At 42.9% G+C, this 12167-nt stretch overlaps 2 protein-coding genes across 2 annotated transcripts; both read right to left on the bottom strand.

Moving 5' to 3' along the window:
* Window positions 1-1058: 1058 nt before the first annotated feature.
* On the bottom strand, window positions 1059-2491 carry sox32 (SRY-box transcription factor 32). Its single transcript, XM_086305165.1, has 2 exons — window positions 2179-2491; window positions 1059-2031 (listed from the first exon to the last, which is right to left on the bottom strand). Exons 1-2 carry the CDS (start codon window positions 2477-2479, stop codon window positions 1394-1396), a joined length of 939 nt encoding a protein of 312 aa, XP_086161291.1. The 5' UTR covers window positions 2480-2491; the 3' UTR covers window positions 1059-1393.
* A 5810-nt stretch (window positions 2492-8301) lies between these two features.
* Window positions 8302-11124, bottom strand: mrpl15 (mitochondrial ribosomal protein L15). The gene is made up of 5 exons (XM_086306518.1): window positions 10947-11124; window positions 10646-10803; window positions 9636-9801; window positions 8873-8996; window positions 8302-8754 (listed from the first exon to the last, which is right to left on the bottom strand). Exons 1-5 carry the CDS (start codon window positions 11049-11051, stop codon window positions 8417-8419), a joined length of 891 nt encoding a protein of 296 aa, XP_086162644.1. The 5' UTR covers window positions 11052-11124; the 3' UTR covers window positions 8302-8416.
* Between the last annotated feature and the right edge of the window lie 1043 nt (window positions 11125-12167).

The following is a 12167-nucleotide window of genomic DNA, read 5'->3' as shown; positions in this document are numbered from 1 at the left end:
ACACATAATTTTTGGTTGGATAATTGTTTTGAAACACTGAAAAGAAGTGCTAAGTAGTAACATGCGTACAGATGAAGCTTATGCATAAGTCTAATCTAACTTTACATCACTTCCACTTTCTCATGCTGTCAAGCTGATTGTGACATCACTGGTATCATCTTTCTTCTTCAAAGCAATCAGCCTTCACTTCCCGTACATTAAATCTCACTGCACATCTGTCATTCTCTCTTGCAGACGCCTTCATGCAACCCACCTCCTCCCCATCTCTGCCTCTCCCTCATCAGTCAGTCTCCATTTAAGCCTCCATCTTCATCTCCACCACCATTGTCTAGACTCTGGGGGGTCTAGACATTCCTTATCGGCCCATTCCTTTTAAAGAGCTCTCCTTATTGAAGTACTTTTAGTTTCTGGAGATTTCAGGTTTCAATCGTGTGGTCTCGGACATGTTTTTGTTTGTTTGTTGGAGACTTCAGGCCTCTGTCCCCTCACATTCATCCAGCACAGAGTTCAACCTCGAGGCTCTGACACACAAAATATGGGACGGGAAGTAAACATTTTCCTAAATGGGTAAACATTTGGCAGCCAAAGTCATATGAGTTTGGAGATATGTCGATTTTTGGGGCATATTTTTAGAGCCTTTGTGAAATGTTTTAAAATGAAACAGGAAGTTGGGAAGTTTATGGCCCCGCCGCCCACCCTACTTCCTTCGCTCAGCCATGAAAGACATGTGGAGAGAGATAAAACAGTGTGTCAACAGACTGCCAGAGGCTGGCCAGTATAGCTCTGACACAGTTTAATGTTACAGATATTTAAAATAGTTTGTTATCTGCTTGTACACCAGTATCCATGATCGTTTATGTTAATGAGAGTGTGGGGAGTGAGTTGGAGGGCGGGGTGGGCTGCTTTTAACCATGTAAAGCACTTTGTGCTACATTTTTGTATGAAAAGTGCTTTATAAATAAAGATTGATTGATTGAACCATTTGATCTTCATTATAAAAGGCTCAGTGGAGAATATGTACAAGCCAAAAATGTTTGTGTTTATTTAATAAAATAAAGACATTAAAAAATGCCAAAAAGCACAAAGTTTATTTACCAGCATGGATTTTAACAAAATCTGCAGGATTCATTCCTCAAGTTACTGACATTGATTATTTTAGTTTAAATTAATTAAAAATAATCATAGTTTTCTATCACCGTTTTCAATTTAAGATCTCAACAACAACATGATCATTAAAATGAATTTGTTAATTATTATTTCCATTATATTTTTAATGACATGACATGGAAGGACAACACACTCAAGATCTACGATATATAATATAATTTAAATAAATATGCCATTCTGAACTGTTTCATGAGAGCAAGCGTCTGGGTATGTGGCTGCTTTGCTCTTAGTAACTGCCGGGATCCACTGACTCGGGCCTCTGGGGGCTTGGACCCAGGTACTGTTCAAACTCGCTGCGCTCCAGATCATACAGCATATCAGCCTTAACCCTTTCTAAGTAGAACTCCAGGGATGGCCCAGGAAGGCACTGGGGGCCTCCATAGACCCTGAACTCCCTCTGATTCCCAATGGGAGCTGCAGGACTGGAGAAACCTTCCTGGATGTGGCCCTGCTGAGGGTCAAAATACCCTTTAGCCTGTGCAGCGTACACAGGAGGGTTTGAGTATATGATAGGATTATTTGCGGCTGTGGCTTCTTTTCCTTGGTCTGGGAAGTCAGGGGTGTTTGCATAGCTGCTGTGACAAGAGGTGTAGTTAGCTGAGGAGTTTGGGAAGGTGTGTGCATTTTGGAAAGGCTGCTGGTGATTCTGGAGCAGGTAGGTGAGGTTGTAGGGAGGTCTGAAGCCTGAGCTGCATAATGAAGGTGTCGATGCTTCTGGAGTCTTTGGGCTTTTCTTAAACTGCTTCCTCCTGCGTGGCTTGTACTTGTAGTTAGGATAGTCAATGGTGTGCTGCACTCTTAGACGCTCAGCTTCCTTCATGTAGGGACGTTTTTCAGCCAAGGACATGGCTTTCCAGGCTTTCCCTGCAGAATAACACAGCAGTAGAGCTCTATACATTGACTAGCTTGATAAAACTGACCTTTGACTAATAAAATAAAATCCTGGTTTGAGGCCATATCTGAAACATGTTGTGTTATTTAAGAAACAAAAGACACAGATTATTATTTTACCTAGTATTTTGCTCAGGTCGGTGTTTTCCAGGTCTGGGTTGAGCTGTGCCAGTCGCCGGCGCTCCTCTTTGGTCCAGATAATGAAGGCGTTCAGGGGCCTCCTGACCCTCTGCTGTGCCGCAGCAGATTTGGGTTCGGGGCTGGTGCAGCTGGAGTCCGAGTTCGCCGAAAGCGGGCTGGAAGGCCCTGAACTCGGGGAACACACCTGGGCCATCTGGTCTCCGTCTGCGATTGGCAACTCTTCGCTGCACGAAACGGAGCTGCAGAACTGGAAATCTGCGGGGTCCTGACCGAAGTACATGTTTGCAGATGGCTCTGTTGCTGGCTGTCATCCTCCTGATGATGAAGAGTTATATATGTGGGCGCTCCTCCAATGGGAGGCGAGGAGGAGTGGATTTAAGGTGTGAATTCCAGGTGTGTTCTCAGGTCTGTGACCCGGCGACCCAATCAACGATTTTACGAAACTTCAGATTGGGGTCCGTGTAGAGTCTGTCTATACCCCACAGTTTTTTTAATCTAATTAGAAAAATAAAGTTTCACCCGTTTTATTGTCAAACGGAATAAACTCAAAGTCAACGTAATTTGTGTCTTTATCCACGTGTAGATGACACAATGGAGGTTCTGCACTGGGACAGGATTTATGTTTGTGAGGTGAAAACGTGACACTTTTATATCTTCTACATAATCAAAAAAGGTTTAAGACTTGTTAACATACTCAGATACAAACACGTGAGCTTTGCGCTCTTTAAATGGACAAAACAGACACACAAACACACACACACACACACACACACACCTTGTTGTTTTTACCTCTGACCCACCTATTAAACCCCCATTAGTAAAACCAAATCACGCCTTTTGATCAATAGTGCCTGAGGGCCAGGGTAGGAATTGATGAGCCCACATCAAAAGTTTTCAGGAGGCAAGGCTGGTTACTAATTACACTGTGTCTTTCAGCTCTTATCGGCCATCCACTGTCTTTATCAAAGTTCATTTTACACAACTGAATCAAACGTGATCAAGGCGCGTTTATAACGCGATTACTGCTCGCAAATGTTTGCGAACACGCACACAGAGAAAAGCGTTGATAGGCCCACACAAAGACCCATGATGAGCCATTATGCGGGACAGCAAGAAGGAGAAATTGCCCGACCTTATCGGTCTCAGCAAAAAGATGAAATAAACAGTGGGACAGGCTGACTGGCTCCCCGAAAAAAAGTGGATTGAAATCCTCAGACATTCAGACGCACAGAAACTGCAGTTGGCGCATCGCTCTCCAATTCCAGCTCAAACTGTCTGTGCCACCTTCTTTACAAAGTTTTATCCTAATTTAATTCCAACACACACACGAACAGATTTTATTTAATTTGCTGCGAATATTAAAGCTTTCCTTCACACTTTATACAGTTTGTAAACGAAGAAAACTGTCAGGACCGCAGTTTCTTTACAATAACACACAAAAAAGGAAATAGCCACCAATTAAGTCCACGCAATGACATTATAGTGATAGCAGCAGTCATTTACAAACACAATGGGATAAAAGTGACTTTAAATGAATAGAAATGACCAGCCCAGAAACCCGGGAGGCTCGCGCTCCCTCTGTAATGCAATTGGATGCCATTACAGGTGCTAGCTTCCCCTTTACGGTTTCCATGAATGTCTGTCTTTGCAACTGACGGCATGCATTAGACAGACAATGGGTGCATTATGCAGACATTTGCAACTTTGAGTCTGCAATATATGTCTGTCTGCGGTCCTGACTCTCCACCATTTGAACTGAAGAAGCTTCTCGGATGAGAGGTGAAACGTCTTCAAGTAACTTAAAGAAGTCCAGACGCTTTTCTTTGCAAGCTCCTTTGACCAGTCTGCAATATACTGTGCATCCGTGAGACCTGCACCTGCTCTGCATTATCTACTTAGCAGAGTCACTTACGCGCAACTTTAAAGTGTAAATGTTCTACGGTAAAGTACAGAGGGTTAATACACAAGGGTTTGCACTGATCTTAAGGCGAGTTCTGCTAGAATACACATATTGAAAACACAAGTCCCCACTTTAAAGGGCCTCGAAATGAGCCCGTAATAGGAGGTTTTTTTATTTGCTTTTGCTTTGGACTTTGTTTTAACGTCGCAGTCAATCAGGTGAAATGGAGATCTTTAAGAAAATCAATAATGTGTCACGCAGGCAAACTCAATAATAGACGTAATTAAGGTGAGTTGTTTCAACCGTGTTCCCACTATTGGCGACCAAATATAAAACTAAGAGTCGAAACTGATAAGCTGGTATGTAGCTTTGGTAAAGAAACCAATAAAAAAAAACTTAAAAAAACAAAAACAAAAACCCCATGACAAATGTGGAGGTTATATGTCAGATTTAAAGTCGAATTACTCGTCAGAATAACTGGTGATTTGGTGGTGGGGGAGGTGGGGGTGTCCTTGTTTCACAGCTTGTCAGAATTATAGGTTGAATCCACATCCGCGGGGTAGAGCGGGACGCATGCTCCAACGTGCTGTGAAATGCGCTAATGGATTTAATCAATTACCTTGAATGGCGCAGCGTGAATACAATAATGTTAGTTTCGGCTGACTATCAGCGCGAACTGAGAGGGCTAAATATTAGACAACCTCTCTCTGTGTGTGTGTCCTTTTATTGTATAACCCACTCCAAACTCCACCACCAGCAGGGCTTTCCTTTGCTGAAAAATGTTTGAAAACGTGTTAAAAGTCCTTTATGTTTGGCTTTATTAATGAATCCTAATCTATGAGGTGACAGTAGGGTATCAGTGCATTGTATCATAGCCAAACAAGCAGCGAGCTGCCACTGAATGGGCACTATGCTTTCTGAATAGGGCTTGTTCTCTGTGGCTTTCTGATCACAATGTGCCATTGTATTGGACAGAACTCATATATGGGACACTCCTCTCCTTCTCCACTTTGGATCAGTGATGATCAGGCTGGCACAGGTAGAGCTGTGCAGTCAGGACCTGTAGGAACCTTATGAAGGGACAGGCCAGCAGGCTCTTGGAAACGCTGGACAATGCCTTGGTTGGATATTTACTAGATGTGGAGCATGCACTCATTTGGTTTTGTGGTTTTCCGCTTGTGGGCTCTAGTTTTCCGTCTCTGAAGGTGCTCCAACACCCATGCTCTTCTTGTACTATGGATATAAAGTGATTTAAGTTTGCTGACATGGAGACGCTTTCTTCGGGCTTCTGTCCAAAGGAGAAATCTGATCAAAGCCACAGAGGTGCAATGCAGGAGGCCCGTGTCTTGACCTCTGACACTGCAGCACTGTATTCTGCCTCGGCTTCACTGTCATCCCATTGACTTTCCTTACAGTGCCTCATTCATAAAGAGCTGCATTGTTTTATAGCTGGAAGGTGTGAAGAGGATATGATAGTGTTGTCTCAGGTGACCGTGATCTTCGCGGCGAGAAGCTATATTGCATTGTTGAAGTATTGTATGGGCACAGCAGGCCAGCTTGAGATATACTCTGTCAAGTCTCAGACACCATTCTATGCAGTGGTCTGGTTCCCCCGCCTCCAGCTTCACTTCTCAATCGCATGTTTGAGCAAATTCAACAGCAGATGAGGCCTGCAGGGTCCCGAGCGTCAGCCTCCACACTCCCCGTGTAAACAGCGCCCTGCCCGGCTGGCCCAACGTCAAGCCAGCTGAGAGGATTACATGCCCCCTGGTGTAGACAGGCTTAATGTGGCCTCATTAACAGAGCACAATGATGCCCCCACCTCTGAGCAGAGATAATAAGCAGAGCTCATCCAGACTTCAAACACAGCTCAGACAAACTCGGGAGCCCGGGTGGTTCAGAGTGTCCAGGCGAGGCCACGGAAGTTGAAGAATTTCTGCACTACTTTAAGTAGCAACTGCAGACTTTGTCGCCCAAGTGTGCCGAAAAAGGAGAAAAAGTGCTATTTCAGCATCTAGAAATGTGAAGATTTTAATGAAAGAGGACATGCACTTCACCGTGTAACTGAGAGTACGGCAAAAGCACAAACAGCATGAATAAAAATCCAGTAATATAATTTTTTATGGGACAAACTGTCTTGTAAAAAGTGCAAAGGAGGAAATTATTTAATGTTTTAGAGGAAGCCTTTTTAAAGGCCTTCTGCTTGTCAGTTGACTTGTGTGTATGTGTGTGTGTGTGGCATTTTCGAATCTTATTTTATTTTCTGCACTAAGTGACTAATTAATGTAAGAAAAAATCACTAATGAGTAAATTAAACAGTGCTCTTGTGTTCACAGTATTAAATCACAGCCTCCAATTCCTCTGTCTATCTCCTTCCTCCTTAAACTGCTTTCTAACTTCATTTCATTTTTCTGTCATTCAGAGCTGCTCAGACTGAGACTGGCTAATGAGGCGAAGCTATGATCTCGTCACAGAAGCAGCTCCATTCTTTGTAAATTAGGAATTGTATCCTACACTGATAAGAGCCTTAATTGCACAACTGAGTTGACATCTTTTACTTTCCAGAGAGCTGAGCTTTGGACATTGGATGTCCTCGGTCCCACAGTTTGAAACTCACACCTGTGCCCGGCACACAGCGGAGAAGGAGTCGTGCATTTAACTGTAATTAGCCCTGATTATTATCTGACACTGGCCTGAGACTTGCGAGACACAGCCATGCACAGCGTCTGTCTTAAACGGCTCATTCAAGGCAGCAGATAATCAAATCGATCTGCCGTGCTCAGCACCGACAACAATGTCTGAATGTTTAATTAAACAGTGTGAAATGGTTAGACTCAGACATTAGATTATTTGGAGCAGAAACCAGACACAAAACGCCAGTCTGAAACAAATCTTTTTAGCCAGCTGATTGAGGAAAATACTTGATTCCACTTTGTCATTCTTCTGTGCAAACCTTCAGGCAGCCACACACTCACAGGGCTGATGTTTGTGCCTCTTTGCACATAACAAAAAAAAATTGTTTAGCTCGCTCCTTTTCTCTCTGTTGCTCGTCTGAGACCTGATACAAATTCAAAAGGATCTGCTGCTTTGAAGATAAGAGCTGTAGTTCTGCCATAAACAATGATTGTGCTGTTTCTTTCCTGTGGCGTGATTTATTTAAAGTATTATGCTTTAAGGATTTGGGCAGGTTTTCCTGGCAGGGCCGGCTGTGTATGTATCCACCGGCCGTATTGGATACTTGAGGATTCAGGAAAACACTCAGGGAACCACAAGGAAAGTCATCAAAGTGAAACCTTTGGCTCGTGGGGTGAAAATTGACTATTTCACTGAAACTCACCTGAAAAATTATCTTTTTTTTTTTTAAACGCTTAACGAAAACTTTGCATCAGTCCTTTTTCTATTCTTGCATAATTAAGATCTGCCTGCATTTACTAAGGTGGCAGTGGGGGTGGGGGGTGGGTTTAAGACAAACACAAAGCTCGTGGTGGTGCACACACGCACAGGCATATGCTTCCTTTGATAAAGTGTTTTTATAACAGCACAAATTCTATGGCAGCCTCCCTCAAGACAATATCTGTGCAAAATACCAAGTTATTTATAGGGAGTGTGCCATTTCGACTCCAAAAAAATAAACATGAGCGTAATCGTGAGCTCAGGAGAGATGCGATGAAGCTGTAACCAGTGAGGTTACACTCCGGCACAGGCTTAATTTATAGTGCGAACAGGGGGCAAAATAGAAATCTCATCAGGATGCATTTGAGTTTTATTAGATATGAATGATGTCTTGATTCGGCTTTCATGTCTCCAAAGCATACAGAGGCAAGGTTGTATGTATGTTTTTTGCCTGTGATTGTGTTCCAAAACAGGGGGAGGGGGAGGGATCTTTTGAACGTCCACACCAGGATACAGCTGCCTGTGACTAATTTCAAACTCCCCTTCTAGGGCCTAGGCAACCCATTTCACAAGTAACACACATCACCAGGCATCTGTTTCCTGTTTTCATTCTTTGAGTTATCTTATTTTCCTTATTTCCCCCTCACCTGTTACAGTTCACGTTCCTTCCATCATGCAGCACGGGCCACGGTCGTGCTTGGACACGAGGCCGTCAGATGTTGGCCACCGAGTAGTACTCCTCATACGGTTTGTGGCATAAAATCGACTACATTTAACTGTATTAATAAAAGATAATACAGTGAAAAATATATTTTTCAACATAAAGTTTAATGGCAACACACAGACTACAGTTTTCCATACAAAATGAAAACGCTTTCAACACCCCCAGCTCCCTGTAAATAAACAGTATTTTTCTCCTAACACCTACGAACTGTAATATTTCATCAGTTTTTCATCAGTTGGTTTCAGGATCTTCTTCTCAGGCATGTTAACAACCCAGCCTGGAGAAAGGCCAAAGAAGATCTGTCGTATATCCTTCCTCATGGCCAGCATGTGATACAGTTCATCCTTTGAAATATCTGGCAGAATGTAACCATACTTCTGTGCCAGGACTAGCCGGGCCTGCTGGATTTTGTCCGGGTCTGCCAAATAACCCCGGTTGTCAGCACTTGTGTAATAAGGGAGCATATTCTCCCCGGGCAACATTCGCTTTGGGATCGGCTGCCCACGGACAAAAAATGGGACAGGCTTGATGAGGATATCTGCAAAAAGTGAGAGCACATTTTCAGGCCTTTTACTTTAAATTTTTTTTTAAAAATAAATAATAAATAAAATACATCGACTTGGGCAAGTGGATAAGATCAGTCATTAATGAGTTACCGAGACTTATGGGATCGTAGAAACTGGTTGTGATGACCCCTCCGTTCCTTTCAATAGCAGCTATGGCTCCTTCAGTCGCTCTCTGAACCTCAATGTTGATTTTTGCAGCAAAAATCTCAGCGCCCTGGAACAGGACAAACACGTGAGCTTTAGTCAGAACTGGCTAAAATAATAACCTAAATAAAAATACTGAGGAGTCAAGACCAGCATCTTAATCTGTTACTGTCACAGTGACAACACTGTCATGTGGTGCCACCTACTGGTATGTCTACTAAAATTCTTCAGTTCTAACCAATTGGATAACCTCACAGTGATTTTGAAGCCATTCTTAAAGAATAAAACCTTTGCTGGTCAAACTATAAGCTGTTTAAATTGTTTTATTTGTCTTGCAGCAGCTATGCATAAAGTCTTCAGCTCACAGGCTCTACTGATGACAGAGAAAATACATTTCATCAATATTTAAGATGTTCTGCTCATAAAACAGATAAAGGAAATGAACAGGTTATCCATTAAGAAACCTTATACTTTCAATTTCCATGGAAAGGAGATCCTCTGGTGTTTGTAGCATAGCATTTATAATTTATTTAACATCAATAATCACGTCTCTCAAGTCTTGTTTCTGTGTTGACACTAAATACGCCAGGAAGTAGCTGTTTGTCCTCAGATGATTGTTAAATGATTTTAAAATCAGCTGTGATGACAAATCAAGCTTCCTAATTTTGCCTAATTTGATCTCTATGAAACAGATGAACAGATCAAAAACCTCGTCAACAAGCTGGACTCCATAGTCGCGCTTCAGGGGCTGGATTGTGACTCCTCTGGCGTTGACGAGCTGGGTCAGGTCTATAGGCTGAGTCGGGTCGACTCGGCCCAGATCGATCAGGTACTGCAGCCGTTTTAGCGTCAGAGGGTGGTACTGCGGACGGCGACTGAGGAGGAAGAAGTACAAATCGATATGCACTGCTCAGAAAAATAAAGGGAACACTCGATCATAGCAGCGTAACACAAACTGAGTTAAACTTCAGGGATATCAATCTGTCTAGTTAGGAAGTGGAAACCACTGTGAATTCATTCGAGGTGCACCTGCATCTTTGCTCTCTCCTTATCCCTCATGACTAACTTTTGTTTAATGCTACTGGCAGCATGAGATGGTAACTGCAGTCCATTCAGGCTGCACAGGTAGTCCAGCTCTTCCAAGATGACAGATATGCAAGTGACATCGCGAGAAGGTTTCCTCTGCTACTCGCCACAGTCTCCTTATATCTCCTCCCTTCAAAACTGTGGAGGACATACAAGGGGATGGGACATTACATGGGGCAGAATTTGATCTTTTGTGCAAGAAGGAGAGGAGCAGCATTGCCCATGCTCTACAAAATGACCTCCTGCAGGGTGCTCAGGCACATTTCTGGCTGTCAGACTCCATGAATGTGGCATGAGGGCCTGATGTTCTTCAGTGGAGTCTGTGCTCTCATCTATGAACAGAACAAGGTGCCAGTGGCAGACCAGTCACTCCAGGTGTGCACTCACAAATGGCAGTCCACCTACCACAGCATGACTCTAATGCTGGTATTAAGAGATCAGTGTGGGTAGTGCTGTGTAGATAAGGTGTACTGACTGACAGATAAAACAGGTTATAAATAAAGCTTTGTGTTTTCTGATCCGAGCTTGATGGCAACCAAGTGCATCTGTCATTTATGCAAATTCGGCGTGCCTCTTACTCAAGCAAGCACTCATCGATTAGCTTCACAGATAAAAGGCATTTGACGCCTTTACCTGTGCCCTTCATTGAATCCGTATTTTGGTATGGCCAGGTAAAAGGGGGTCTGCCCCCCCTCGAAGCCCAGCCGAGGTCGGTTCCCTCTCTGCCGCTCTCCTTTGTGTCCTCTGCCGCTCCTGTTGCCACCATACTGCCCTCTGCCCCGGCGTTTCTCCTGCGACACAGGAACATTTAGGACCATCTCCTCTTGCTTGCACATAACCTCATGAGAACAACTATCTCCGCTGGATTACTTTAGCTGACATTAGCTGCGTTAGCCACAGATAGCTACAAAATTTACGAGAGATTAAAACTTACCGTTTGCCGGGCTCCTGGTTCAGGCCGTAGGTTCGCTAAGGTTATCCGCGGGAGGTTCTGCAAAACATCCAGTGCTTTACCGCCTGGTTTCTTAGGGAAAGACATGTTTCGGTCGCTCACATGTCAAAGGTAGCAAACCAAGGGCATAGAGGTCACGTGACAAAGACGGCAGCGGAAGTATTTCTCGTTGACGCTGTTACGTTTCAAAATAAAAGATTTGGGAGGTTTGGCGCTCCTGTTTTCCAAAATAATCCGTGTTAATATGCAATTTTTATTATTTAGAAAACAGCCAAAATGGTCTGGCTCACGATAACATTAATAAACATATTTTGAAAATGTCCCAAGCAAAAGCCAAACGTTGCCAGAATTCTTACTAATATTCAACATTCACCATTATTTTTTTTTTTTACAACTTTTCCCGTAGTATTGTCTCTGCACACCACCACTGTGGATTTTAAATCAAACAATCAATATGTGCAACGACTAAAAAGTGAAAAATGACTTGGGGAGGAGGAAAAAATTACCTTGGGGTTGCATCAGGAATAGCATCCAGTGTGAAAAAAAAGTCTTCCAAGTCAAAACATGTAGAGCCACTTTCAGTTGCTACTTGTTTGTGGATGTTTCTGCATCCAGTTGTTCCATTTCATAGCCAAAAAGCATGCTCTGTTGGGTTGAGATCAGTTGACTGACTTGACTATCGAAGAGTATTCTTTGCTTAAAACTCAAACCTAAACAAAACTCTTGAGTTGCCTTTGTAGCTTGCTTTGGGTTATCAGTAATCACTTTTGCGGCATTTGGCTGAATCTGCGAAGAGAGTATTTGTACACTTCATAATTCATCCTGCTGCTTCTATCAGCAGTTACATCATCAATAAACGCTAGTGATCCATTTCCACTGGCAGCCATACATATCCACACATAACACTGCCCCCACCATTCTTGGCAGATAATGTGGTACACTTTGTGTTGTGATCATCCTGGTACAAATTCACCTCGGTTTCATCGCTCAAAAACATTTTTTGTCCAGATCTGTATTGGCTCTTTTGGATGTTTTCTGGAACAATCCAATCTAGTTACCACAGCTCTGCAGATCATCATTGTTTTTGGAAGTAGCTTATGTTTAAATATGTAAAGGTTCTTCTTTTTTTATTAGCATTATTTATAAAATTTTGAATTGTATTTCTTCAGCTGTGCAGTCACATTATCTGTAATTTTCAAATAC

The sequence above is a fragment of the Aulonocara sp. 'chitande type north' Nkhata Bay genome, linkage group LG9 (assembly GCF_057382095.1).
Source record: "Aulonocara sp. 'chitande type north' Nkhata Bay isolate Kocher_YH1m ecotype deep benthic linkage group LG9, A_spYH_male_GT1.1, whole genome shotgun sequence".
Classification (NCBI taxonomy): Eukaryota; Metazoa; Chordata; class Actinopteri; order Cichliformes; family Cichlidae; genus Aulonocara; species Aulonocara sp. 'chitande type north' Nkhata Bay.
This window is presented reverse-complemented; position numbering and strand designations above follow the sequence as displayed.